General features: G+C 37.2%; 7 protein-coding genes across 10 annotated transcripts; 3 read left to right on the top strand and 4 right to left on the bottom strand.

Annotated features, from left to right (window-relative positions):
• Positions 1–1038: 1038 nt before the first annotated feature.
• Positions 1039–4937, top strand: LOC120010849 (methyl-CpG-binding domain-containing protein 11-like). 4 transcript variants are annotated; one of them, XM_038861744.1, is made up of 3 exons: positions 1039–1211; positions 3688–3978; positions 4111–4937. In XM_038861744.1, the coding sequence occupies exons 1-3, from the start codon at positions 1149–1151 to the stop codon at positions 4681–4683; spliced, it is 927 nt and encodes a 308-aa protein (XP_038717672.1). In that variant the 5' UTR covers positions 1039–1148; the 3' UTR covers positions 4684–4937. The 4 variants fall into 4 exon arrangements, with proteins under 4 accessions (XP_038717672.1, XP_038717670.1, XP_038717671.1 ...); XM_038861742.1 differs by having other exon boundaries at positions 1040–1211; positions 3688–4074; positions 4207–4937; XM_038861743.1 differs by having other exon boundaries at positions 1040–1211; positions 3688–3984; positions 4117–4931.
• A 268-nt stretch (positions 4938–5205) lies between these two features.
• Positions 5206–7180, top strand: LOC120010848 (glucan endo-1,3-beta-glucosidase 14-like). Its single transcript, XM_038861740.1, has 3 exons — positions 5206–5597; positions 5761–6800; positions 6883–7180. The coding sequence occupies exons 1-3, from the start codon at positions 5537–5539 to the stop codon at positions 6973–6975; spliced, it is 1194 nt and encodes a 397-aa protein (XP_038717668.1). The 5' UTR covers positions 5206–5536; the 3' UTR covers positions 6976–7180.
• Positions 7181–8302: 1122 nt separating this feature from the next.
• LOC120011279 (umecyanin-like) lies at positions 8303–9194 on the top strand. The gene is made up of 2 exons (XM_038862358.1): positions 8303–8527; positions 8660–9194. Exons 1-2 carry the CDS (start codon positions 8344–8346, stop codon positions 9046–9048), a joined length of 573 nt encoding a protein of 190 aa, XP_038718286.1. The 5' UTR covers positions 8303–8343; the 3' UTR covers positions 9049–9194.
• Positions 9195–10491: 1297 nt separating this feature from the next.
• Positions 10492–11741, bottom strand: LOC120010365 (protein LURP-one-related 12-like). Its single transcript, XM_038861140.1, has 2 exons — positions 11330–11741; positions 10492–11059 (listed from the first exon to the last, which is right to left on the bottom strand). The coding sequence occupies exons 1-2, from the start codon at positions 11552–11554 to the stop codon at positions 10640–10642; spliced, it is 645 nt and encodes a 214-aa protein (XP_038717068.1). The 5' UTR covers positions 11555–11741; the 3' UTR covers positions 10492–10639.
• A 2020-nt stretch (positions 11742–13761) lies between these two features.
• On the bottom strand, positions 13762–14779 carry LOC120010101 (pseudo histidine-containing phosphotransfer protein 6-like). Its single transcript, XM_038860801.1, has 5 exons — positions 14699–14779; positions 14432–14562; positions 14181–14324; positions 13896–13968; positions 13762–13815 (listed from the first exon to the last, which is right to left on the bottom strand). Exons 1-5 carry the CDS (start codon positions 14765–14767, stop codon positions 13762–13764), a joined length of 471 nt encoding a protein of 156 aa, XP_038716729.1. The 5' UTR covers positions 14768–14779.
• A 3055-nt stretch (positions 14780–17834) lies between these two features.
• Positions 17835–19710, bottom strand: LOC120010630 (palmitoyl-monogalactosyldiacylglycerol delta-7 desaturase, chloroplastic-like). Its single transcript, XM_038861421.1, has 5 exons — positions 19251–19710; positions 18840–18980; positions 18605–18745; positions 18291–18397; positions 17835–18185 (listed from the first exon to the last, which is right to left on the bottom strand). The coding sequence occupies exons 1-5, from the start codon at positions 19596–19598 to the stop codon at positions 17987–17989; spliced, it is 936 nt and encodes a 311-aa protein (XP_038717349.1). The 5' UTR covers positions 19599–19710; the 3' UTR covers positions 17835–17986.
• A 1140-nt stretch (positions 19711–20850) lies between these two features.
• On the bottom strand, positions 20851–22838 carry LOC120011234 (palmitoyl-monogalactosyldiacylglycerol delta-7 desaturase, chloroplastic-like). The gene is made up of 5 exons (XM_038862296.1): positions 22482–22838; positions 22265–22405; positions 22034–22174; positions 21198–21304; positions 20851–21061 (listed from the first exon to the last, which is right to left on the bottom strand). Exons 1-5 carry the CDS (start codon positions 22836–22838, stop codon positions 20851–20853), a joined length of 957 nt encoding a protein of 318 aa, XP_038718224.1.
• Between the last annotated feature and the right edge of the window lie 4886 nt (positions 22839–27724).

Below are 27724 nucleotides of genomic sequence, written 5' to 3'. Positions count from 1 at the left end.
CTCTGGGCTTTTGCCTTGGCGAGTTGGGCCAAAACGATGCCATGATGGGCCATGTTGGGCTGAAACGTGTTCCTTCTCCTTGACTTCAGTAGAGAGAGAATAACAAGTTCTAGATTATGTGGGACACGTGGCTTCCGATGAGAACAGCGGCATCAAAAAGTGCCATAAACGCATATGCGCTATCCAAGTTCCGGACCCCAACTCCACGTTCCAATTCGGTTAATAAAATAGTAGCGTTATCCACAAAATGGCCCAACTTCCACATTTTACTCCCCTCTTATCTGAAGCGCGTACATACACAACACCAGATAAAAAGTTCAAAACGCCGCTGCTCTCTCCAGCGGTAAGCAGACGTTCCCAATCAGCGCGTGAAAAACAATTACTGTGGCTGGTGCGTGCATGTTTGGATTAGATATTTATTTTCTCCTGTAATTATGTTTACAGTAATTAATAGGTGCAATTATGGAGTTGCTTTTTATTTTATCAAAAATTAGATGCAATTTTGTTTCCCCAACATGGTGCCTTCAATTTTTTTTATATTTTATTTTTGGTAAATATTACCTTATTTCTTTCATTTTGTGTATTAGTACTATTTAGAGGAATCAATTTAAACTATTTCCTAGTAAATTACAAATAAAAAATACCATTTTTTTCTAAATTATGAAGAGGGAGTTAGATTATTTTCTTATTTTTTGGGGGGAGTTAATTTTTATTTCCAAATGAACCACAAATGGCCATATTTTTTTTTACCTATAGAATAATAAATTAGTGTAGTATTCAGCAGAAGTGTAGAAGTTTCTGGCGATCGGTGATTAAAAAATAAATAAATAAATAAAAGACATGATTTTCCAAATCTTTTGTTATAAAGTTTTAATAGAGAAGAGACGCCACGTCTGACTGGACGGTCTCTTTATTATATCTAACGAGTCCGTACATACGCTATCAATTCCCGTTGGATTATGTGACGGTTAAATAAATAATAAAATAGTATTATTACTAAAAAAAAAAGACCACTACCCCCACCACGAGCAACAAACATATATCCTGCTCTGTCAACGGTTTTTCTGCACACAAAAATCTTTGACAAACAGAGTGTTTGGAGAGTCATCAGAGGCAAAGAGACACAGAGAGAATTCTTGCTGTGGCAAATGGAGGTCAAGGAGGAGGTTATTTCGGTTGAGCTTCCAGCTCCTGCTGCTTGGAAAAAAATGGTTTCATTTCTCTCCAAATAGTTTTTTCTTTCTGTCTTTTCTCTTTATGAATATTAGATTTTTTTTCATGTGTATAGTGGTCCTTTTTCTGTATTGCTTGAATGATTTGTAATTTTTGATTATTTGTTGGTGTGATTGGTCTGAGGATTTCCACTTAATTTAAGGGTTAGGTATTATGTGCTTGAATTTGGGATAAGAATAAGACTCTACCTTTTCGATGTTTGAGGTGATTTTTTTTACTTAGGGTTTCTTCTAGAGTTTTTCTGCTTGTATTTCTAGCGTTTGCCTCGTGCGTGTTAATTTCTGGAGTGGTAGTTGAGGATTCACCATCCCCTGCCATGAATTTTCAGTATGTTCTTACTTTATCTCCTCATAACTTATAAGAAATGGAATTGGGAAATACCTTGGAAAGGTTGCTTGCACATCATTGAAGGGGGAAAAATGAAGAAGAGCATTTTGTTTATGTATCTATATTTATGAAGAGATTTATAGTTGTTCTTTAGATTATACAGCTTTGACTTTTTTTCTTTTTCTTTTTTTGTATTTATTTCTTGAGTAGATATTAAAGAACATTTATTGAACAAAATATATGTATTCGTCTGTTCAAAGGACTTGATATGTGAGATTTATAATCACATCCTTAGAATACCGATTAGATTTATACTCACATCCTTAGAATAACGATTGAATGTGATGGGCTAGCCCCTTTTATTGTTTTCTTCACTACTTTCCTCCAAGATTACACCTTTTAATTTGACATCTGTTATCGTTTCCAATTAACGCCCTATGTTTGAATTATGATGGCGGGGAGGGAGGGGGCGGTCAACTGCTCTTGTTTGGTTCCTGTAATCAAATTTTCCTCTTATTTTCGCGATTAGTTTATTTTTTAATGACAGGGAAGTCTTCAAGGCAGGGCCACATTGAATGAACCCATCCTTTCCTCTTTTCCATCCACAAAATCGGGTGGGATTCAACCCAAGGCTCCAAGTTTATTGCTTTCCTGAGAGTAATGAGAAAGGTTTACTGCTTCTCTCCAAGTTCTGTAAGGGAGTATGCAACAACTAAATGTGCATTAAATTGATAGATCGTTTTTTTTTGAATATAGGGGAAGAGGGATGGGGGAGTCTTGAATTCGAAACCTCTATGGTGAATAAATAAGCCCTAGACATTTCAATCTTGTGGTTTTTGTGGTATGTTGATGTGAATATTTGCTTTGTTGGTACCGTTAAGCTAAGGTTATGGTCTGTCAAGGGTTTGAAGTCAAATGGTCATTTGCAGAGTTTTAGGTGAAATTTGATTTGTAAAACTTGTTGAAACTAAATTAGAAGTTGCAGGGTCTCAATTTTTTATTTCTTGAAATGTTATCTTGTTTTTATTAGGTTCAATTAATTTTCATTAATATGCCCACTCTCCCTAACGAAAACTACTTTTAAATTTTACTAGGTATCTTTGACCACTCCCGGCAAAGATTATTCTCCATCAAAATCTCTCTTATTTCTTTTCCTCCACGTTATCTTAAATAAGAAATATTCGTTCCCCCTTTATTAAAAGACCATGCATAGAGCTCCATCTCTATGGTCTTGCTTGGTTTGTGGGGACTGAAGAGGAACAATGAATGTTAGGTTTGATGAGTTCATTATTAATTAGTTGGCTGAACTGCTTATGTGTTTTAAGCCAACAGGCTAATGGGATATATCTGCAATTCTTAGCTTAAATAATATTCTCATTAAAGCAGACAAGTGGTTTCGTTTTCAACTTTTCATTTGATGGTCTTTTGTCAGCTGTTTTAGTTGATACCTGAAAGACGATTAAGGTAGTTTTGTTGATATTTTTCTGCACTATTCATACTTCGGGTGTTTGTGTCTTGTCTGTACCTGGTAGATCAGTCACTGGGAGCACCTTTTTTGATATGGAGAACATGTAACATAGTCTAGTGAGCTTAAAGGAGCATACGAGAAATTTCAAGAGGTTATTTTATTTTTTGATTGAAGTGGTCGACATAAGTCCTTTTAGTCATATCAGGTGAATTCCAATTTCCGAGTGGTTTGTTGATATTCAATTTCTTGATAGTAAGGCATAGAAGTTTGCTGAATATCCTGATTTAATTGAAGATATCTGACAAAGGTGATAGGAAATTTAAGTGAAGCCTATATTAAAGGCTCCATTAACTGGTGAGGAGTGGGATTATAACTGTACTGTAATTGATGTGTGTAATATTACATTTCTGCTGCACCTGTGATATGAACTTAAAATGGGTGAAATTCTAAAAGAGCCTATTTAATATATTTCAATCCTGTCCATTCTCTTGTAGCATCTTTATTTTTGTGTTTCCAAATGTTTTATTCTTTCTAACTTGGATGTGCTCAATGTGAAAACTTTTATTTAATACTAAGTCATAAAATTGCCAAACCCACGGTGATGAATTTTTGTTATGGGCTTAATTCCTGGTGTATGATTTATATTTATTCCTTCACAGTACTTTCCCAAGAAAGGCACCCCACGGAAGAATGAGGTAATGTTCATTGCGCCAACTGGAGAGGAGATTAATAATCGGAAACAATTGGAGCAGTACTTGAAGTCGCACCTTGGCAATCCTTCAATATCAGAGTTTGATTGGGGTACTGGTGAGACACCAAGGAGATCGGCCAGGATAAGTGAAAAGGTCAAGGCTACTCCTACTCCTGAAAAGGAGCCTCCAAAGAAGCGCGGCCGAAAGTCTGTGGGTTCAAAGAAGGATTACAAAGAAGCAGAAGCCACTCCTGAAAAGGCAGAGGTTGAGAAAGAAATCCAAATGAAAGATGCAGATGCAACTAAGGATGCAAACAGGAATGAAGATGCAAAAATGGGAGAAACTGATCCAGAGGCATTTGACAAGGAAGCAGAAGCCTCTCCTGAAAAGGCAGAGGTTGAGAAAGAAATCCAAATGAAAGATGCAGATGCAACTAAGGATGCAAACAGGAATGAAGATGCAAAAATGGGAGAAACTGATCCAGAGGCATTCGACAAGGAAGTTAATATCAAAGATGCTGTTGAGGAAACCAATCCTGCGATTGAGGGGAAAGAAACTTCCCTTGCTGAAGAACCCAAAAGTGCAATTGAAATTGAAGTGGCTGATGCAAAAGTGGAGGACAAACCTACTGAAGGAGCTGGTGCTGCTGGAGTGACTGAAAATGGAAAGGAAGCAGCTGTAGTCTCTGAAGAAAAGATGTCACAAACTCAGACTGAGAAACAGAAAGTGAACATGGCATCTGAGAAGCCACAGGACAACGCTGATGGAACAACCGTTGAAGCAAATGGTGGTTCAGGGAAAGAGAACCCTAAAGGAGCAACCACTGATTATGAGAAACCCAGCATTGAAGTGAACGAGAAGACAAAGCTAATGGTTGGAGAGGCGATAGAAAATGGCAAAGTTGGCCAGATGGGGCAAACTGATACCCCATTGCAGGCAGGTCCCTCCCCTGTGACTTGCTGAATACACAGTTATTCCCCTGTCACCATCTTTTTAGTCATTGTTTCCTTTTGGACTCCTTGGATGACTGAAAACATTAAGTTTAGATTTTAAAGTATGTTTTGTCTAGATTTGTAGGCATGTAGGGAAAGCATGCTTCAACCCTGTTAGTGTATGCTATGGTGGTGCAACTTTCATTATATTTTGCAGGCAACTCAGACTGTAGACTCAACTTATTCGACTTTCATGGTTACAGGGTTTAAGTTTTATTATATGCTTGTTATGAACTTTTGCTCGTCTTTATTAGCATACCACAGTGGAATGCAGTTGCTCAATTTTTTGATTTTCATTGGGTCAAAACTTGCGTGTGCATATCTTGATGCAGTGCAGGCAGCTAATGCCATAACAATGTCTGTTGAATCTGATTTCTCTCCCTACTTGATTGATCATTATATAATATGCCTGAAGGAGTCACCTTCAGAATCTACAGCTTCCGCCGCCACTTCTTGCCCTTGGAACAATATTCCTCATTGCCCAAGAAAGGCACAAAAATGGAGATGATGCCCCATCAGAAGCCAAGAATATAGTTGAAAAGGTATACTTTATAAGTGATCTAAAGACGGGCCAAAGGGAAGAATCTATCTGAAGTCTATGAGTTCTTTTATCATCAGATTAAGGTTAAGAATCTCCTTTCCAAGTTCTGTAAGGCTAAGAATCTTTCTTATCGCATACATAGAGAACAAGGTTTGCATCATCGTTCAAAGATTTCATCTTTTTGGCATTGAGGTTACCCCTTTTGTGTTAAGAACAATTGGGACACACCATCATCTTTCTACAAAAGGAATGCACTTTCCCTGACCATCTTCTCATCAGGCAAATGGGGTTCTCTTTTCTTATTCACAGTCTCCTCATCTCCTCTCTATTATTCTCCAACAATTGTATGTCTTTCTGTTCTTCTAATATCTTAATATCTTTCCTTTTTTTCTTTTTTATTGTATATTTTTAGAGTCATTATATGTTTGGATTCTGTAATTGATTCTACAATGGAACAGTCTATACATGATGCTCCTGTTAATGCTTCTTTTGTATTCTGTTTTGCAGTTTTTAGTGTTCATTCATTTACAGGAACCTATGGAGTAAACTATGGCAGGATTGCTGATAATTTACCTTCTCCCGAAGGCGTGGTGACACTACTTAAAGCTGCAAAGATAAAGAACACCAGAATCTACGACGCTAATCATGAAGTCCTTACAGCCTTAAAAGGTTCTGGTATCGAAATAATCGTTGGACTTGGCAATGAGTATTTGAAGGAGATTAGCATAGGCGAGGATCGCGCCATGAATTGGATAAAAGAAAATGTTCAGCCATACCTCCCTGGAACTAAAATCGTTGGAATTGCTGTTGGGAATGAAATTTTGGGGGCTACTGATGTGGAATTATGGGAAGCTCTGCTACCTGCAGCTAAGAATGTTTACAGTGCCTTATCTAGGCTGAATTTGGAGAAGACCGTTGAGGTCTCGAGCCCAAATTCAGAAGCTGTGTTTGCCAATTCATTTCCACCATCTTCTTGCGTATTCAGGGAAGATGTTCTTGTCTACATGAAGCCACTTCTACAGTTCTTCTCACAAATTGGTTCTCCATTTTACATAAATGCATATCCATTTCTAGCCTACAAGAATGATCCTGAACATATTGACATACGCTACGCTCTCTTCGAAAAAAATCCAGGGATTTACGATGCAAAGACTAATCTACATTACAGTAACATGTTTGAAGCTCAAGTTGATGCAGCATATGCCGCATTAGAGAAGGCTGGTTTTGGCAAGATGGATGTCATTGTTTCTGAAACAGGTTGGGCTTCTCGCGGGGATGAAAATGAAGCTGGCGCCACGGTTAAAAATGCGAGGACTTATAATCATAATCTGCGGAAACTGCTAGCCAAAAAGAAAGGAAGTCCTTACAGGCCTAAGAGAGTACTGAAGGCTTATGTGTTTGCATTGTTCAATGAGAATTTGAAGCCAGGGCCTACCTCTGAGAGAAACTTTGGATTGTTTAAACCAGATGGAAGCATTTCATATGATATTGGCTTCACTGGACTCAAGGACTCTTCGGCAACCTCATCGCGGCTTCTGTCTTTCAAGGTACCATTTTTCAACTGATCGATTACCTATTTTACGGCAAAATGTTGGAACTTTAGATGTTCTAATACTTAAAAAGTTGCAGGGTGTTGGAGCTCATCATGGTTGGTTCATATCCTCGTACATGCTGGTTTTAACAGCCTCTGCTGCATCACTGCTCCTGATTCTAACCTCATGACTGGTTTAAAGGCTAAAAGGTTCGCTAATTCGCAGGTTGACCAAGCGTGATTATTTACTGTAACACATTCATGTATATTCAGTTCCTTTGATTCTTGAATTAACAGTTGATTGTGATGAAGTTGCTGATTGTTTTTTTCAATTATATTCAGCAATGTACTATAATAGTCTTGTAAATTTCAAAAACAAAATGAAGAAAAAGCATTCCTGACATCATATTATCAATCACATTTTGGCTTCAACTTCTGCTATTTGTTCCATAGAAATATGTTCACAAGTCTAGCGGTACACACTACGATTGAGACAAATTAAAATCAGCACCATGTAAAGTCATTCATGTTGCATTGATCAAGAAATTGGAAGTGCAAGCGTTGAGATTAGTCAGAGCAATGAAGGTTCCTCGACATTTGTGAGCCACTCAAGTTTATAATAATCATTCAAAAGTCATGCCTGAAAATTCAAAGAAATGGGACTTTTAGAAAGAAAGCTTCCAAATGTTGTGTTGCATTTATGACAGAAGTCCGGTCTTCTTACTTTTAGACGCAAATTTCCAAGTAAACACTTGACCGGATATGCGTAACTTGATGTTGTGAGGTGATGCAAGTTTCGAAACTGTGGTAAGGTGAAATAAATTGTGGTGATAAAATGTTTGGCGTGTCATTAAAGATATTATGACGAGGTGAGGATAAAATTGGAATTGACATCAATTAGTTTTTGATAAATTTATATTTACAAAAATATATGTGGAATAATAATATTATTGAGGGTAAAATTAGGGAAAAAATCTCGTGTTTCGATGTGGAAAATGCTGTATTACATCGAGAGTGGAAGCAACTCCATGCAACTTCAAACTCACTGCGGTGATAGTGATACTGTAATGCACTACTCGGTCAAGCCAAAAGTTGTGCATTTGCATTTGGAAAGTGCAAATGCACCAAATATTGGGCCTTCCACCCACCTAAGGGGCCGAATAAAGAATGAGTCAAGCCCAATTGAAATAACCAACTTGCAATGCCATTATTTCAAGCAAAACAGGAGAGAGACTCATTAAGTTGCCTTGAAAGTTGAAAGTTGTAATTTGGGCAATCTGAGGGTGGGAGGTCCTCAATAGTGGACTTCGAATTTTGAATTGTTCGTAGTAGGTGGATTGATGAACAAATTAGACCGTCATCCGCGTAAACCCTCTACGACGGTATCCAGTCCAGTCCTCTCTCTCCTTTTGCCCCGTCAAGCAGGTTAAGATCCCAAACCTTCCAAGACTATGCATGCCAGCTCAAGTACTCTATATATACATGCACTCTTTGCAAGCATAACATAAAACAAACTGAAAGCAAGAAAATATTACGAACAGTGTTGAAAATTAAGAGAGATGGCAAGATTTGTGAATGTGGCGGTTGTTGTTAGCTTTGTCTCGGTGGTTTTGATGCAATGTGTGGCGGCTCAAACGGTGCATGTGGTGGGAGATAGCATGGGATGGACCATTCCACAAAGCGGTGCCGGAGCATACGATACTTGGGCTGCTTCCAAGACATTCAGGGTTGGCGACATCCTAAGTAAGCCTTTTTCCTTTACTTCTCTGTAGCTGTAGGCTGTAGCTTATTATATTCTTCTTCATTGTTTTTTTTTTATTATCATTATATTATATATAAAATATTCTGAAACAAAATTTGTACGGCTATGATCAGCTTTCAACTTTGGTGCGGGCGATCATGATGTGCTACAAGTACCAAAAGCATCCTACGATGGATGCACTGCAGCAAACCCAATCGGAAACACCATCACAACCGCTCCTGCAAACATTACCATCACCTCTGCCGGGGACCATTACTACATCTGCACCTTCAGTCAGCACTGCCAATTCGGCCAGAAGCTTAAGATTACCGCCGTCTCATCCTCCCCCACTCCTGGTGGTGCCCCTTCACCGGCTTATTGCCCTCCTGATACAACAATGCCCCCCGCGGCCCATGGGCCCAGCCCAATTACCCCTTCTCCAAATTCTTCATCGTCCACTGATTTGGCTAGTATTGTGGTGTCCTTTTTGTCTATTGTTGTGGGATTTGGATTCATATTTTAAATACAGAGAGAGACCATTCTATTATAGTTATTTAATTGGTACTATTTTGAGTGATTGTGATGCAATAAATTTAGTCTTTGATTGATTTTCATTATGGAGTGTAATATTGGTGAGATTGATGAATAAATTTGGCACAGATTTTCTGATTTTGTTCGTGTTTTGACATAAATGGAAGTTAATTTGAATAATTAATGACCACAAATTGCAATTCAAGGTGCAAATATTTGCAATCTTTGCATGACTACATGGTTTTAGATTTTATGACCCCAATAAGGACATGTGGTTTTAATATACCATTGCCGATTTGATCTAGGATTATCTCACATCGTTAAAATTGGAGTCCCAAGTCTAGCTTATAAGGACGGACAATACTCTCTCTGTCAATCGTGATTTTCAATTATGAGTTAGGTCCAAACTTATGACATTGGGTTTGGGCCCATGCCCACAGAACCCTATTGGACGTGTGAGGCCACGCTGCATCAATGATGTACGATTATTCTATATCGTTAAAACTGAAGTCTCAAATCTAACTTAAACCATTGCCTTTAGGTAAATAACTTTCGGATTATGTGGGCCACAAATTCCCTTAGATATTAATTTGTTATATAATATAAGCTATCAATTAATATATGATTTGAGAACCACGAATAGCTCATATGACATTCATGTATGTGGTATCTCATAAAGATCTCGAGTTCGAGCATCTCTCATCCCTTTCCCTTTAATAAAAAAAATTAATATATGATCTTATTTGTTCCTATAAAGAGACTGACTACACAACAATAATGCTAAAAAAGAGCTCGTTGATGTGGCTCAATAATGCTCCAAAGTTGGCGCCTATTACAATGAATATTGGACATGTACGTCCAGTTTTAAATTGCTATAAGATAAAATGTCTCACATTGATTCGGTAAGTATTAATAATAATGCGATTTGTAAGTTTAAAATAATTTCTAAATACTTGAGTTACCTTTTAAAAATGACAATATATTAATTGGATTGGATTATGCCAAAATATAATATAATATGGTTTTAATCCTCCATCCGTTTAGGTCACCTGTTAACATATTTTTACAGACAAGCGAACCACCACAAATAAGGTATACCTCAATCTTCCATGGGCCACTTATAAGGTCTTGCAGATGTCCAATGAATAGATTACCCATATATGAGAGGATCTTAACCCTTAGATTTCTAATATCCAAGTCCACAAATGAGGGAGAGTGAGACCATAAAATGTCACATCAGTTTGGTAGTCACCAACCATATGGTTTATAGGCTCGATTCCATATCCAAACAAACAAGGCACCTTTTAATAAGGACAAAATCGTACTGATCTTTCACTCAGTACACTTATAAATTTCATGCATGTGATAATGTTTTTCTTTAGAGGGTTCAATTTGATATGATGGATCATGTACTTAATTGATTTGTAAATGTTTGTTCATATTCAATAAGCATGTTATTTAATTGGAAACATCAAACATGTAAGGTTTAGGGCTTCCCTTGTTTTTCAATATAGTCCTGCCTTACAAAAATTAGTTGAAAGTAAACCATCAACACATTGACACATTCATTGAGCAAAACCGATCTAATCCTCTGTGACCGGTTCCACCTGAGCCGCGCTCTCTTTTACATGAATATCATCACCATCATCATCATCATCTCCGTTGATCTGATCAAGGATCAGCACTAATGCCATGGCGAAGGCACCATCAAAGCCCGGTTTGATAGACAGACAGAACACGTCCTTCCCAAGCAACACGTTAGTGGAGGCATCCACTTTGCGTCGAATCTCAGCCACTGATTCCTTATTGGTTAATTCGTAAATAGTACATGATCTTTGGGCAAAGTTTCCTTCAATCTGGTACTCCTCACCTGGATTCTCGTACACCTCCACTGTCACGCTGCACCGTCCGATTATTGATGATCTCCGTACGCTGAAGATCGGCTTTCGAACGTCGATTCCGTCCCCGGGAAACCCCTCCCACCGTTGATGAAGACTCGGCCTCTGAAAAATATAAATTAGACGTTAGAAACAACTCGCTGCGGCGACTCAGTCCCTGTACTACGATTCCAAAACGGAGATACTTCCGTTGTAGATCACAATGACAATGACTTAAACCTACATGCGAATCGGAATTATTCAGTAGAAATCGAATCTAAGGATGAGAAATCAGAAACAAAAAGAGTCTAGATCTGAAACGAGTTGACCCAGTGAGTAGAACGAAGATAACACGAACAGAACGATTTTTATGCTAAAATAAGCAAATGGAAATACCTTTCGTCGAACGGTTAGCAGACAGCGGCCATGAGGGTCCATCAGAACCAGCTCGCCCTTGTCTCGGGCATCGGGCCCGTACGAATCGACCCGGAACACCAACGCGCCCTTGCAATCGTACACGGAGAAGCCATCGTTGGCAAAGAAAATGGAGGTCTTTAGGACTGTGAGATGGGTCTCTTCTTCGTAAATAAACTCTTTATCGACCACCAACCCGGCCTCCATGACCACTCTCTTCAGAGATTCGTCTAATATATATAATCTGTATATATGTTAGGTATGTGTCGTGAGAGAGAAATATGGACTTTACAGATATCAAATACAGAAGTAGTAGATACTAATAGTGTGTGCGCTTCTTCTGCTTAGAGAGATTGATGACGCGTTGAGGACTCGGATCAATATTTCGCACATGTGAGTTGTATGTGTACATAAATATAATCTCCTTCATGAATTGAGTAATGAGGGGGGTGGTGAACCAAAATAATATAAATGGAGGCTTGATTATTATGAACCTGGGACAATTCACAGACTCGAATCAATTGAATTGACTGGGTAATACAACTCGGCATCAAAACCCAATTGGAGTTAAATATTTTAATCATGAGGGTTTTAAGAATATAATCATGATCTAATTTAAAGGATACGATCCTTGAGACATTGGTAGACTTATTCTTGAGATATTAATATTGTTAAACAGGCAATATTGTCCATTGATTATGATATACTACGGGACGCATATACTGTCCCCAAATTTTTATGGTGTCAAATCTTCGAGGAAGAATAATTGTACACAATTGGTTGTAACATGCAAGAAAGTCGAAACGAAGTCTTGATCCACCGGCAGAGACAAATTGAGTGGTTAATATTTCTTCGAAGACTAAAAAAAACAGACAAGGAAACGCTAGCTGTTGAGATCCACAGTCTCAGTCTGCCTCAACGTGGCTACCTTTTACTACAAGACATATGGTGCGTGTTAAAGGATCAATTCTTCAAAAGTCGGCTCCTTTTACGTCAACTACCGCTTTGTAAGTCATAACACAATTCACTCCGAATATTAAGATTAATCGACAAGCTAAGCACAAACTGTCAATTGCTACACAAAATGGAACACAAACAGCACTACCTACTTTTTCCCGACGTCGGTTGTACGGGATTCTTTACTTTTGGCTTGGCTTGGCTTGTAATATATAACCCAAATGACAAATATTCATAATTTTCTCATCCTTAAATTTATATAATCTAAACAGCAAACCAGATAGCCATATCACATAGATTAAAAAAAAAAATTTTATTAAAAAAACCACATAGGTATACCACATGTTTACATAAGTTTATGAATATTTATTTTATATATGTGTACTGCGAAAAATATCTGACAACACGCCAACACTAAAAGTTGTCGTATACTTTGTAATTTGACGTTAAACCTTAAATGGCGGAACTGTTGAGGATAAAAGGGAGACAAGACAATACATGGCTAAAAAGCGGATTCTTGAGTGGTCAGGATAGATTGGGCCGGGGACTCCTATTTTCTTTGCTATTTGGGATTTGTAGGCCTATTTTTGTTACATTAATTTATGGGCCACTTGATCCGCATCTAACTCGTTTTGGGCTTTAGGAAGATCCATATGTACGTTGGAACTCCATTAATTCAAAATTTTTGGGGAGTTTATGTGAATTGATTCTACTCTATTCAATTGCACTACTATATGTATTGCTTATAAAAAATGTTTGGCAACCCAGGAACATCTTGTCTCTTGATTGATATGACTGTAAAGACTCATAAACTTGGTAATCGAATCATAGAATAACATGTCAATCATTAGGATGATTAAGATCTCTATCACTTCTTATTACTTATTCACTCTGATCTGCAACTCTGCAAGAAAGTATTCAAGCGAAAATATATACATACACATTCAACAGATTTTTATAGTCAGCCAAATTAATCAATCAATCAGGTCAGCCTGGATTCGGCCCATTACGGCTCCGACTACAGACTTTCCTTTTGCGCATTAACACGTACCAGACCTATAGCTTTACAGACAAATATATGTGTATATATATATTATATTATATTTGGCTATTCGTACAATTAATTTATTAGAATTTGATTGATTGAGACAGTGAAAGTTCTGATATTGATTTTGAAACTTTTGCTATTCGATCATTCGTACGGCATAGTGGCACTTTTTCCCATTGTCAGAGTTTGTCTTAATGAAGAGAAGATATTAATTGGATTCAAAAGGCGAAAACCATGCATGAAAGCAAGCACATTCAAACAAAAAGAACCAACTCTCTACACACCATGACTATGACTCGCAGCCAGTCATCTTCTTCCTCTACAAATTACAAATTAAACAAGTACCCACTAGTCCACGCCCAAAGTCGTACTCGACGCTTGACTCCTTGGTTGAACTTGGATCTTTAACTTAGTTTTGAACTGGGTACCTCACTCCAGCTGCCAGTACTCTCTGCTGCTCTATCTGCTTCGTCATATCATATAATTAACCAACAATCAAAAATTACGGTGTCGTTTTTTCATTAAAGAGCTTTGCAAGTGTACCTGGAATAGTTCATGCAGTTTGTTCTTGAGGTAGCAGTACTCATGTTCTAGTAGCTCCAACGCTCTCAAGCACCTGAAAGTTAACACCGTACCTCCATCTTAGTCAGAGAGACATTTTTTGGTCTTATTATAAATCTCTCTGTTTTCAACTACTTTTATAAAAGGCAAAAGGTCAAAAAAAGAATTTATTTGGCAACGCTCAGTCAGAGTCTGTGTGTGTGCGTGCGACAGAAAGTGTCAATATAGAGGAAGAGTGCGTGGGCCGGGGGCAGTGCTTTTTTTTACCCAGCACGGTTGTTCTGCTCAGAAGCGGCTCGAAAGGCAACGCACACATTTCTGACTCTATTGGCACCTATGCTTGAGCTGCTTCCCATGAACTGATTCAAATGAATTCCCATTTTCTTGTAGTCCGAGAAATCTCTCTCCATCCTGCATATTGTACAATCATTTTTACCTTTCGATCAGTAGAAGATGATAGAAAAGGACTATTACAGTAGAATAATATGATAGAAAAATGAGGAGAAGAAGAAGATTACAATAATGCTCTGAGATTCCTCAAGAGCTTCTCAGATTCGTGGAAGTAAATGTTGACAACCTCAGATACAAAGTTTGGAGAGCTCTCATCTTGAAGCTGCTGCAGCTGCAAGAACTGTTCATCTAATACTCCCTACAAATTAAACAAATTCAAATTAACTATCATCACTCTTTTAATAACGCCCTTATAAGTAGTACACACACACACACATAACTAATGCATGAGAGTTGCACTAGTCTAAACATGTATGATTTGGTTTAATTATTACCTGGTGGAAGAGCAATGCGAGTAAACGACTCATGTCGGCGCGTAAGCGATCCGCACCCAAAACAAGCATCCACAGAGGGAGACCCGTCTTGATCAATCCCCAAAGAACAGCTAGGTCGCACTTATTTCAGGGGCTTTAGGATTTTGTGTATTGTGTTTGAAGCGGGAACTTGAGAGTTGAGAGTAGCTGCTATTTAAAGGCATTGCCACTGCCTTGGACCCCCACCAATGCGATGCCACTCACTCACTCTCTTTCTTTCTTTTTTTAAGAAAAAAGAAAAAAAAAGAGAGAGAGAGGGCCTGAACTGGAGGGTGGGTACTATCGAGGTGAATGTGGGGTATGAGACGGACCAGCCCACAACCCGCAGAGAAATGGAGCCAAGTAGTGGGATGTTAGTTTGGTGACCTGGTGTCCCCGTGACCGGTTACATCGCGTGCTGTCGTGTGTGGCAGGTTTAAGTGCGGCGTTTAAACCCCCAGTTCCCCCTCACTCCCGCCCGACAACAACCTGCAGCCGGTACCTGTTCCATTCACCCAACCTCCACTCCTATTAATTATTGTTTAGAAATACTACCGAAAACAATTTTTTTTACCGTTCAGTCCACTTTTTCTGTGACTTTCTCGGTAGAAATGCATAAAGTTATGGGTAATGACAAGTGTGTTAGTGGTGACCAGTTACTGGTTGAAGAAACACAGAGTAATTGGTCGAAATTATAAACTTCACCGCAGTAATTCATTGATCAAACGGAAGTATATTATTTCTCGTATTGATTCTCGTCCCAAATCTTTACTAGTTCATGGAGGTTATGGGGTGTTCAATGTGATCTGAAATTTACCGATCATTTGTTCGGTGGACGACTGGGTTAAAAAAAATATATTGCTTGAAGTTAATTTTTGTCTTTTTGTTGGTTTTGTGGTGTTGTGGGTCCCCTCATATCAGTGACTACTGAGCCTGTGTTGGGCCATTGGCACGCGGGATTTTTCAGTACCAGAAAGACAATCGACTGGATTGAATTAGGTTTAAAATGATTGGATCGAATTATCCTATGATGGATTAAAATTATAACTCATTTGATATTGCTGGATAAAAATATAAAATGTAAATTTTCACTTACAATACAAAACAAAAGGTTGAATCAATAATTTGTTTATTACAAAACATAGAACATAAATTCTTTTTTTGGTAATCGAGAATTTCTCAATCCAACTTACTCGACCAAAAATAAAATTTTTCATTTTAAAAATATCCTTATATTACTACTATTTAAGGTACCTAGAGAGAGATTATGAGCGATCAAAGTACCTGAATTAATATGAACCAAAAGGCTCGCGATCCCTCGTCATGAAAGAAAATCATAAATTAATTTATAACGATTTAGAAAAATGATTGGGATCCCACTCATCTTCGTAATTCATTTTGTCCATTAATTGATATAAGTGTAACGGCCCGCAAAACTTGATTATTGAACCAAAGATTGACATGTCAATCACTAAGATGATTGAGATCCCATTTATTGAAATTCTTATCACTTTTGAACTATTTAAGTGACAGATAAAACTAAATATAACTTTAACTGTGAATCCAATATATATAGCCTGCATATAAAACACGTAGAGCATGGGCAAGGTACACTATAATACTCAACGCATGTTGATTTGTTTATACAAAATTACAAACCTCGACAATCTTACTGAAAAAGCATGCTTTCCGTGTGACGTAAGCAACTACATTATTATATTATGGGATAGGCAACCCAATTGAATACACTTCAATTTTGTTTTGTTTTGTTTCAATCCCCCCCATTTACATGGGTATGTAATAATATAGTATAAACAATTCCTAATTAATTATATGAAGATGATGATAGTCATAATACCAATTTATCATCATGAAGCGATGAGCAAGGTTTTGATTGGATGAAATTTATCAATTCATGATAACAAACTAATTATTACTTACAATACAATTATTTGGAGGGGTAATATATATACATACATATTTATCTACTTATTTATTCAGTAGAAGTCAAGATGGACAATTGTCTATCTTTAAAATTTTTCACATTGCTACCTCCAGACCTCTGCTTCATGTTGCTCACCCTGACATAAAATTTTGTGTCCACCCCCTGCTAATACCCATACATGGCAAGCTTATAAATTGCGCTAGCTTGTGAAGCATGCTTTGGTTGGGATTAAGGATGAGATAAGAAAGTGATTAAGCCTTAATTTGTTTAATGGAAGCACTTTTTGAAGGCGATCAAGCCCATGCAAATATTGAAAGAAACAAAGAATAGACATGGACTTCCATAATCATTGTGCTTTATGCTCCCGTGCTTATGTACTATAGCCATTATATATAAAACATAATTTGTTTTTAATTATTATATATAAATCATTATATTCCTTTTTTTCTTTTTTGCCCTTTTTGTCTTTTAAGCATCGAAGTTCCAAATGTTGGAGCATAAATTTGATGAACCGTTGCACATTTACCGAGTGTTACCTTTCTTAAAAAAAATAAAAATTGTTGATTAAGTCACTATCATGTTGTCCCACATCGAAAGATGTGGGACTTAAAGTCTTATTTATAAGGTTAAAAGCCCACCCTTAACACTATACAAGGTCTTTTTCTAGGTTTGGGTGGATTGGGTCTAACCCACCTACTTGAGCCTAAGTAGAAACAAAGCCGTGCGGACCTGATGTTTCCACGGGAACCGGATAACCCAAAGCGGACAATATTGTTAGTGTGTATAGGGGTGTGGATTTACAACATGTCATGAGGTGCAAATTTTTTCTACTATAGGTGGGGATTCTACTATAAGTGGGGATCGCATTGCTCGAGATAGTGATACGCAGTACGTTGGTAAAACATTATCTTGACGGGATGGGTTTTGAGCTAACTTAATATGTCATCAAGTGAAAAGATTGTGTGTACAAAAATTTGACTATCCAAGTTTAGGCATATATTGAATGTCCGAAGATCAAATTTGTATGATGTTGTTTAAAAAAAATATGCACCACCGATTTTCTTTATTGTGTTTTTATCATATCCATTTACGGGCCTAGTCCTGGGCCTATAAGGATGGTAGGAAAGGTTTTAGTTTTTGGGCTTAAAGATATGTCCCATGCAAAAATAAGAGCCCATACATACACAGACCCAGTAACCCACATACATGCGCTGTTTAAAGTGTATGGCAGGACAGGGACATGAATGTTCGGAACAATTATTTTCATTAAGGGATGTATAACTGTGTCATATTTTATTAGCAACACTAGAGTACTTGATAGTTCTTCAATGGTTGAAGGCCATCTTCTGTTTTTGCATTTCAGAAGGCAGCTTCAATTCAGTGGCCAATCCCGCAGCTTGAAGAAGCCTAACCACAAACCAAGTCAGGTCAAGTTGCCACCATTCGAGGCCGTGTCGAGCAGAGTACTCAAAGGCGTGATGGTTATTATGCCAACCCTCTCCAAATGCAAGCACTGCCACCAACCTATTTGAACAGCACTCATATTGAGCCAATGATTGCTAGGTAAAATATAAATTTACAACTTATAATAGTAAGATAAAGATGTTGTAACGTATATATATATAATACCAATTGTTCCGGGACAAATCGCCAGTTTTCCATGCTTGCTTTCCCCATATATGGCAAACAGAGTTTACCATCCAAGTTATGTGCCACAACCAAACAATTCTCACTCCCTGCAGTTGTATAAACTTGGTGTCTTAATTAGATCCCTAAATCAGGTATATAATAAAAAATTTCTTAAATCAATATATACTGGCCTGGTGCAGCCACCAACTCCAAATTTTCTTTGTTCTATCACTAGTTCCTTGCATGAGTAGAGCCATGCATTTTGAAAGATAAGATCATTAAAGACAAATATGGAAGATCGTATTATTCCTTACCATTCCCCACACAAGGAAGGGAAATCCTCCCAATGCATAAAGCAAAACACCTAATGCAATTGCATGTAAATTATAGGTTCTTTGCATAAACCTATAGAATGGCTGCTTTTTCATGTCCCCAACATTGTTATTCTCTCCAAACTGCAAGTAGTCAATATAATTAACATACATTAACAACACAACACTACTATTATATAACATGAAAGAGATTCAAAAGAACAGTATCTATCTGTACCCTTTTAGTGATAGATTTTCTATACAAGAGCCAAATCATGTGACTATACCAAAAGCCTTCAATTGGACTATGTGGGTCTCTCTCAGAATCACCAAACTGGTGGTGGGCCCTATGAACGCTCACCCAATCCATTGGACTCCCCTGAAACAACCCTAAAAACTTAATTTCTTCCATTAAACACACTCATGAACAAGTACCCAAATTAATGTCTGGATATGCAACTGAAAAAGACATGGGCTTGAAACAATAAGAAATGATATGAATTTAATAGGAGTGTATGAATGTATGATCATAATAAAAATGAAGAGAAAACGAATACACGTGATGGATTGCAGTTCATATTATCATAAACTCATGTAACGAACCTTAAATTCTTGGGATAAAGGCTTTGATGATGCTGATAAAACGCACCTGAAATGCTTGAAGTCCACAATATGCAAACGAGTACTCGAGCCATTTGGGGAGCTTGAAACTCTTGTGTGCAAGATTTCTATGAAAACAAAGAGTAATACCCAGAAGCCCTGTTATCACATAGAGCGCAAAAGCGACCCAAAACGCACTCCAATTGAATTGAAACGGCGCAAAAAGACACAGATAATGCACTGCAAAAACCACGCAAGTTGTTCCAATATCCAATCTGTTCCGTTCTCTTCTCCTAAACAAAGTCCTCTTCCGCTCCCCCACCACACCTGCTTCTCTAGGCATAACTGGGGAGATTTTGGATTTGGGTAATGGTGATACGACCGTGACCAAAGCCATTGGGTCAGGCTTGGGTTGTGAATGCGTTTATTATGTGATTTTATTGTTGAAATGCATATCTTCTCCGGTCCTTTACGTAAAGTCAAGAGGAATCAGAAAGAAAAAAAATCACGATAAATTGTCGGTGCTGAAGGTTAGGTGGACGGTCTTGTTTTTCCCTGCGAGGTTTATGTCCCATGCACCAACATTTTGCATTATTTACTTTGTCTTCATGTGTGATATTAGTTTTGTCGTAATGTAATGGACAAGTGCATGAATAGGACACGTGTAAGTGGATTGAGGCTCACTCTGATTGATCTAATCTGATCTGCCAGAATCTGATTAATGCCAAGGCTTGCATATTATGGGCACGCTATGAGCCTCACGTCCTCAGTTGTAATATAGTCATTCCAAGTTTTGGAATGTGATCCCTAAATTTTACCAAGTTGGTAGGGGTGTCCACCAGGTTTACAACCCAGTCCGACCCAGAATTTATTGGACAAGCCCCAAAAACAAAATGTGAAAGAAGACGAGATTAATGAGAGAGTTTTCAACCTTCCAATATCTTAGTGCAATAGTACTTTTTTTTCCGATAACAAAATGCACATAAATGACTGATAAAATTATGTGAACTTAATTTGGGATGTTTTCAATCAACAGTAATAAAAAAAATGTAATCGTAAAATATAATTATTACATTTTTTAAAATATAATAAATACGAAATTCATTCAATCATTCCAGACTTCCAGTAGACAATTTATTTAATATAATTATATATTAATACAACAAACAAAGGCCCGCCAAACCCAGCCATAGGCCTTATCGTGCACCGCAATGTGTCTGTTTGGCACAACGGTCTCCAAAGTGGTCCTGTTTTGTGGCACCGTTGTGTCAAACAGCATAAATTTGAGGGCGGTATCACAACTCCAAAATGGAGCTTGTGAGGGCGGTTGCCGCCCTCACTTTTATTTTTTTTAATTTTTTATGCGTGCCCCACGTATTTTAAAGTTAAACTTTCCCTTTTTAAATAAAAAAATATGATGGGACCCACATCAATATTACTAATAAATCCCAACTAATATATATTTAGACTTAATAAATTAGATTTATAATTATAAATATTTAACATGGGGGTCACCATGCCGGTGTGCCGAGAGGGGCGGGCCGGTTTATAGAGATGGCTTACTGTTTTATTTTATTTTATTTTTATTTTGTTATTGTAATATTTATGGGCCTGGGCCATATTTTATAGGCAACAAGCCTAGGGTACTTTTAACAGTTCTTCAATGGTTGAAGGGCCATCCTCTGTTTTTGCATTTCATTCGGCAGCTTCACTTGGGTGGCCAATCCTGCAGCTTGAAGAAGCCTAACCACAATCCAAGTCAAGTCAAGTTGCCACCATTCGAGGCCGTGTCGAGCAGAGTACTCAAAGGCATGGTGGTTATTATGCCAACCCTCTCCAAATGAAAGCACTGCCACCAACCTAATTAAACAGTACTTATATTTAACCAATGAATATGATTGCTAGGTAAACGAAAATTTACAACTTATAAGACATAAAGATGTTGTAAATTAATTTTATATATATATATATATATATATATATATATATAAAATACCAATTGTTTCGGGACAAATCGCCAGTTTTCCATGCTTGCTTTCCCCATATGTGGCAAACAGAGTTTACCATCCAAGTTATGTGCCACGCATAAACAATTCTTACTCCCTGCAATTGTATAAACTTGGTGTCTTAGATCCCTGAACCAGGTACATAATAGATAAGACAGCAATTGACCTTGCCATCTAAATTTATAATAAGATAGGATAGAGATCCGGTTGATAAAGCTTTATAAATCTTATGGTTCTAAACATAAGAGAAATCATAGGCGTCCCAGTAAATGAGATCTCAGTCATCCCAATTCCCAAAGAATGATATGTCATTCTCTGATTCAATCGTCATTTTTTGTGGACCCCTGCACTTACTTACCTCAATAAAGTGATAAGTACCCATCTGGGATGACTGAGACACATTTTTGTCGAGCTGTTTATGATTTCTATAAATCTAATAGAAATGATAGGCGTCTCAGTAAATGAGATATCAATCATTCCAAAGAGTCACATGTTATTATCTGGTTCAATCATTAATTTTTGTGACCCCTTACACAAGAAGGCCCACCATTGGCCCACTTAGTTTGATTTTTTTTGTGAAACCCACTTATTTTCATGGTGTTGCATGGATTTGAGATGGCCCAAACAAACTGAAGATTGAGTTTGAAGACTGAAATCAATATATACTGGTCTGGTGCAACCACCAATTCAAAAATTTTCTTTGTCTATCACTAGTTCATTGCATGAGTAGAGCCATGCATTTTGAAAGAGAAGATTATTAAAGACAAATATGGAAGATTGATGAGATCATTAGAAGACAAATATGGAAGATTTTATTATTCCTTACCATTCCCCACACAAGGAAGGGAAACCCTCCCAATGCATAAAGCAAAACACCTAATGCAATCGCATGTAAATTATAGGTTCTTTGCATAAACCTATAGAATGGCTGCTTCTTCAAGTCCCCAACATTGTTATCCTCTCGACACTGAAAGTAGTCAATCAACATACATTAACAACACAAACATTACTATTATATAACATGAAAGAGATTCAAAAGAACAGTATCTATCTGTACCCTTTTAGTGATAGATTTTCTATACAAGAGCCAACTCATGTGACTATACCAAAAGCCTTCAATGGGACTATGTGGATCTCTCTCAGAATCACCAAACTTGTGATGGGACCTATGAACGTTCACCCAATCAATTGGATGCCCCTGAAACAACCCAAAACACTTAATCTCTTCCGTTAAACAAGTGCCCAAATTAATGCATGCATGCATTAATACGCACCTGAAGTGCATGAACTCCACAATATGCAAATGAGTACTCCAGCCATTTGGGGAGCTTGAAACTCCTGTGTGAAAGATTTCTATGAAAAGAAAGAGTAATACCCAGAAGCCCTGTGATCACAGAGAGCGCAAAAGCTACCCAGAACGCACTCCAATTGAACTGAACCGGCGCAAAAAGACTAAGACAATGCACTGCACAAACAACGAAAGGTGTTTCAATATCCAATCTCTTCCATTCTCTTCCCCTAAACAAAGTCCTCTTCCTCTCGCCCACCACATCTGACGCCGTCGCTTCTCCAAGCATAACTGGGGAGATTTTGGATTTGGGTAATGGTGATGTGACCGTGACCAAAGCCATTGAGTCAGGCTTCGTTTGTGAATGCGTTTTATGGTTGAAATGCATATCTTTTTATAGTTGTTATGGTTACTGATAATGATGAAACTTATCTCTAGTTACGATGATTGAGACTTATCTCTAGTTACAATTACTTAGACTTGGTATGCACAACCACCTAATAATATACAATTGCTCAACAGTGATCAAGGGCGGAACTAGGAATTGATGTTGGATGGGCTACTGTATTTTGATTTGTTTAGGAAAATTTAGCGGGGTTCAGGGGCAACGCCCCATAATTTTTTTTTAAGACTATTTCACAACAATACAATTTATTGAAATGATATTATTGATAAACATTCATCTTAATGTTTGGTGTCATAAGTAACCGAAAAAGTTAACATAAATACATATTAAAATTAATGAACATTAATTAAAGTCCATGTAAAATGAAATAATATACAAATATTGCTAGAACACGTAAATATTGTTATGTAATATTGTTTAAATATACAAACATATATATACATTTATTAAAAAATACACATAAAAAGATATATGCGCGTAAAAAGATATATGCACATAAAAATGTATACAAACATATATGTATATATATAGTAATATATATATATATTATGTAATAGTGTGTATATATGTGTGTGTGTATGTATAGTACTAAACCTAAACAAGTTGGGGGAATAAAGCCTAGTGTAACACATCGTACCGCCCCTAAATGTGGTAGCTCACCAACTTGATAATTTCAGCTCTGTTAACTCTATTAAAGGTTAGGTGGACGGATGGGGAGCTTACCCAGAGGACCCTCTGGAGTCCGATCTTATTCAACGTTTTTCTTGCGAGTGCAAGGTTATGTCCCACCCCACAGTTTGCATTATTTGGTACTTTATTGCTCTGTCTCTTTCGGACAAGTGCACACGTGTAAGTGGATTGATTTTTTTTTTTATTTGGTTTGATCAATCTATCGTGTATTTGTGTGTTGATTTTAGCACAACAATATTTCGGTGTTGGACTGTTCGATGATGAAAGCGGAAAGCCCCGCTTCACGGAGTACAAGTGGGCCTGTCTAGCTTGGGTTAGTGGGTTGCAAACAAAGTCCATGTAATGACAAATGGATTAGCCCACGCAACTGAGGCCCGAGACATTTTTCTTTTAAAAGGAAAGTCTGTATTTTATTGAATAGACATCAATAAAATATCCAATATTACAGATTCTCTAAGCCAAGATGGCTCAAAAAGTGATTTTCACACATACATTATTACTATTTAAAGCAAACTGAGCAATCGCAGGAGTCACCTTGTTTGTAGACCGTGGCCTGAACGTGAGTTGAGTGTTTAACATGAACTTTCCTAGGTCTCTTATCTCCATAATCACATTACCATCCGTGGCAGCTAGCTATGGCCTAAGTACATGGTCCAACCACATTACCATCATCAATTTTAGCACAACAAAAATTTCGGTGGTGTACTGTTCGATGATAAAAGCGGAAAGCCCCACTTCATGGAATACAGGTGGGTCTGTTTAGCTTGGGTTAGTGGGTTGCAAACAAAGTCCACTTAATGATCAATGGATTAGCCCACGAAGCTGAGGCCTGAGACATTGGCAGGTGGCAGCTATGGCCTATGTATATGGTCCAGACATACTTTGTATTTTTTTGATCGTCGTCATTGGTTCTTAGGTTCAAAAACACATTGGTTGAACGAGAGGAATAGAACATTTGTTTATATATCACTTGGTTGAGTTATACCAATCTGATGTGGGATAAAAGCTTAACATATAGAAAATGGGAACAAATTTTTGTTTTCAATATGTTCTTTTAAAGCAATTAATTCAAAACCATTGAAATAAAATGAGAAGCTAAAAATATCTAAAATATTTTGAACAAATTTGAGTGTGTGTGGTGTTGAGTCCGTTGACAAAGCCGTGTTTGTACTGAATCCATGAAAATTTCAGAAAAAGACAAAACTGGGGATGAGGATGTTGTTTAGGGTTCTATTGGACTATATTCAGATTTGGGGATTCAAGAGTCCGTTTGATAGAGTGGTTTGATTGATTTTCAATGTTAGTGGTTAAAAGTTGAGTTTAAAGTTTTGAAATATGTCGTGAGGTGTTTGGTAAACTAAAAACTGACGCTAGCCGAAAAGCTGTTGAGTAAAAATATTATTTTGAATTTAATAATGAATTTTCATAATTTTTTAATCATTTTGTTATTAAATTTAATCTAACAAATATAATTTATTATTAAAATTAATTTAAGTATATTATAAATATTTTAATATCAAAACTAAAAATGTTAATTAGTAAAAGAAATAAAATATAATGTTGTAACTATTAATAAAAAAATTGTTAAGTAAAATTAACAAAAGAAATGTTAAGCTAAACAAATGTTAAGTAAAAAAATAATATAAATTGTTTTTTCAAGTAATGTTAAAACTAGATGGCCCTAACCTTATTTTTACTAAAAAAGTAATAAATTATAATCATGATTGTGGGACCCATAAAGAAATTTTATAAAAAAAAAATATAATGGCATAAACGCCCACCAAAAACTCCAGAGCTTCTGGGAGGCCAACGGAACCGTTGTCGTATGCAGAGCGGTTTCGTTGCAAACGCCATGCCGTTTGGCAAGGCGGTGGACGGCAGCAAACCGCATAGCGGTAACGTTGACCCACACGCCTTGCCAAACAGGCGGTGCATAAGATCCATATATTTTTGTTTTCAAACAACACTAACCAGTAGTTCAGATATTTCTACTGCACTTGTGCATTTGATTCACTCTCCTACTGCAACCCTACTCTTCTCTACGCTCCCAACCACATCACCTTTTTGTTGTCAATTGACATTTATCGTGTATCACCGTGGCAACAAATTTATCGAGCTTTTATGTCTCCGTAATAATTATTATGCCCCTTTTGGTTGCTTCTGTAATTGCACATATAGCCTTCCCGGGCTGGGTTGAGATTTCTAGCCCATTAGGTCTGGCCCGCACTACTCGTGAGGCAAGCTCGACACGATCCAACCCAGCCCTCCTCGGAGCACAACAAATAGTTTCTTTTATTTTATTTAAAATGTAAAAAAAAAAACTCTCCTCACATCTACGTAACAATTATAGGCTTTGTTTGGATTGTAAAATGAAGAGTAGAGTAGAGTTAAGTGAGGGGGGGTCATAAGAGGGGGATTACCTAAAAACTTTATGCATGATTATGAAAATTATAAACAAAATTTTCTCTCACCTCACAAACCCCCAAATTAAGGGGTTACAAAATGTAGAGTTTGAGAGTTAAATGAGAGGGAAAGTTTCCCTTACTTAACTTCACTTAACTCTCCATCTTCCAATTCAAGCAAGGTAAAGTTACTCCACCCTCTTTAATCATCCTCACTTAACTTTCTAAAACATCAATCCAAACAAGTCCTTAAGTTTTTTTTTTCCCTTTTTGGGGGAATTTGATCGCTTTAACCTAATTTGCAATAGTAGATAATTATCAACCTAACAATATCTTCGTGCAATAGTAGGTACTTTTTTACCGATTACAAAATACACATGAATGATTGATAGAAAGGGTGTCAACCTAGTTGGGAATAGGGATGTCATCACAAAATCTAATCATAAAATGTAATTGTCATTTTTTTTATAAAATGGCGGGCCATCATGTGGGCTTGCCAGGCCAGGCCAGGCCACATTACATCTCTAGAGATAGCCTATCGGTTTTCTTTCGTTTGGTAGACAGTTTTGACAATAACATTAATTTTGACAGTGTAAATTCTAGTAAAAGATGATTGCAAATAAATATGGTGTCTGAAATGTTTGTAGTGTCTGATTGAACTTTTGCCAGTAGCATTTATGCTCTTAAATGTTTTAATATTTATATTAATATGTCCTTGCATATATTAAAAGGGTATTAAGGAAATTTCAAATTTAAAAAAGGTTAAAAATGAAAATCTTATACCATTTTTTACAAAATTGCTCTAAAATTGTTGAATTTGAACAATTACAAAACAACCTTTTTGGAGTGTTAAAATTGTCTGAGAAATTGGGTCACCAAACCACCGTTTGGTGGACCACCAAAATTAATATTGGTACAAAATTGTGCACCAAACGGGCACTTTATTCTTGTCATATCCATTCATGGGTTTGGGCTTGGGCCTAAGAGTATGGTACTAAAAGTTATCGTCTTTGGGCTTAAAGATATGTCTAATACAAACAAAAGAGCCCATACATACATGCGTTGTTCATAGCAGGACCCTGTCCGTGATTGTTTTGAACAATTATCTTCATAGGTAATGTTGTAACATAAATTTGATGCCCTGTTGCACTTTTTTTTTACTCTAGGTGGTAATCTCATTGCTCGAGATAGAGAGATGGTAAACGGGCCGGTGCCCATGATCTCCGAACAGTCGAACTCATTGGGGATGGGGCCACATAACCCATTTACCAATGTCAGTGAGTCATACTAGGCTTGGTCCATATAGTCTTCATTGGGTTGAGATTTTCAGCCCACCAAGTTTGGTTGACACAACCCGTGAGGATGGCTCAAGACGGGCCAGCCTTGTAGCACAATAGCTAGCTAGTGTTATTTTTTTACTTGAAATGTAGAAAAAACCTCTCCTAACAAGTATGTAACGGCTAGTTTTGAGGGCAATTCATTTTCGACCTAATTTATCTTATGGATTAGCTAAGGCGCAAAAGACTGAAATACAAAAGAGCAAAATGTAGAAGAAGACGAGATTAATGAGAGAGTTTTCAATCTTGCAATAGCTTAGTGCAATAGTATCTTTTTTTCCAATAACAAAATGCACATGAATGATTGGTAAAAGGATGCCAACTTAGTTGACATGTTTTCTACTAACAGTAATGCAAAAAACGTAATCGTAAAATACAATTATCACTTTTTTTA

This window comes from Tripterygium wilfordii, chromosome 12 (assembly GCF_013401445.1).
Source record: "Tripterygium wilfordii isolate XIE 37 chromosome 12, ASM1340144v1, whole genome shotgun sequence".
Taxonomy (NCBI): domain Eukaryota; kingdom Viridiplantae; phylum Streptophyta; class Magnoliopsida; order Celastrales; family Celastraceae; genus Tripterygium; species Tripterygium wilfordii.
This window is presented reverse-complemented; position numbering and strand designations above follow the sequence as displayed.

Bases quoted from the DNA above. Each gene is read 5' to 3' on its own strand.
- LOC120010849 (XM_038861741.1), top strand. From the start codon at position 1,149: ATGGAGGTCAAGGAGGAGGTTATTTCGGTTGAGCTTCCAGCTCCTGCT. The intron at 1,212-3,687 runs GTTTCATTTCTC...ATTCCTTCACAG, and splicing joins CTGCTGCTTGGAAAAAAATG to TACTTTCCCAAGAAAGGCAC.
- LOC120010848 (XM_038861740.1), top strand. From the start codon at position 5,537: ATGGGGTTCTCTTTTCTTATTCACAGTCTCCTCATCTCCTCTCTATTA. The intron at 5,598-5,760 runs GTATGTCTTTCT...TCTGTTTTGCAG, and splicing joins TCTATTATTCTCCAACAATT to TTTTTAGTGTTCATTCATTT. The intron at 6,801-6,882 runs GTACCATTTTTC...AAAAAGTTGCAG, and splicing joins CGCGGCTTCTGTCTTTCAAG to GGTGTTGGAGCTCATCATGG.
- LOC120011279 (XM_038862358.1), top strand. From the start codon at position 8,344: ATGGCAAGATTTGTGAATGTGGCGGTTGTTGTTAGCTTTGTCTCGGTG. The intron at 8,528-8,659 runs GTAAGCCTTTTT...GGCTATGATCAG, and splicing joins CAGGGTTGGCGACATCCTAA to CTTTCAACTTTGGTGCGGGC.
- LOC120010365 (XM_038861140.1), bottom strand. From the start codon at position 11,554: ATGGAGGCCGGGTTGGTGGTCGATAAAGAGTTTATTTACGAAGAAGAG. The intron at 11,060-11,329 runs GTATTTCCATTT...TATATTTTTCAG, and splicing joins TGCTAACCGTTCGACGAAAG to AGGCCGAGTCTTCATCAACG.
- LOC120010101 (XM_038860801.1), bottom strand. From the start codon at position 14,767: ATGCTTGTTTTGGGTGCGGATCGCTTACGCGCCGACATGAGTCGTTTA. The intron at 14,325-14,431 runs GTAATCTTCTTC...TACAATATGCAG, and splicing joins AGGAATCTCAGAGCATTATT to GATGGAGAGAGATTTCTCGG. The intron at 13,816-13,895 runs GTACACTTGCAA...ATGACGAAGCAG, and splicing joins AACTGCATGAACTATTCCAG to ATAGAGCAGCAGAGAGTACT.
- LOC120010630 (XM_038861421.1), bottom strand. From the start codon at position 19,598: ATGGCTTTGGTCACGGTCGTATCACCATTACCCAAATCCAAAATCTCC. The intron at 18,981-19,250 runs GTGCGTTTTATC...GGGTTGTTTCAG, and splicing joins GTGGACTTCAAGCATTTCAG to GGGAGTCCAATGGATTGGGT. The intron at 18,746-18,839 runs GTACAGATAGAT...GACTACTTGCAG, and splicing joins GAAAATCTATCACTAAAAGG to TTTGGAGAGAATAACAATGT.
- LOC120011234 (XM_038862296.1), bottom strand. From the start codon at position 22,838: ATGGCTTTGGTCACGGTCACATCACCATTACCCAAATCCAAAATCTCC. The intron at 22,175-22,264 runs GTACAGATAGAT...GACTACTTTCAG, and splicing joins GAAAATCTATCACTAAAAGG to TGTCGAGAGGATAACAATGT. The intron at 21,062-21,197 runs GTATTTTATATA...CTGTTTAATTAG, and splicing joins GATTTGTCCCGAAACAATTG to GTTGGTGGCAGTGCTTTCAT.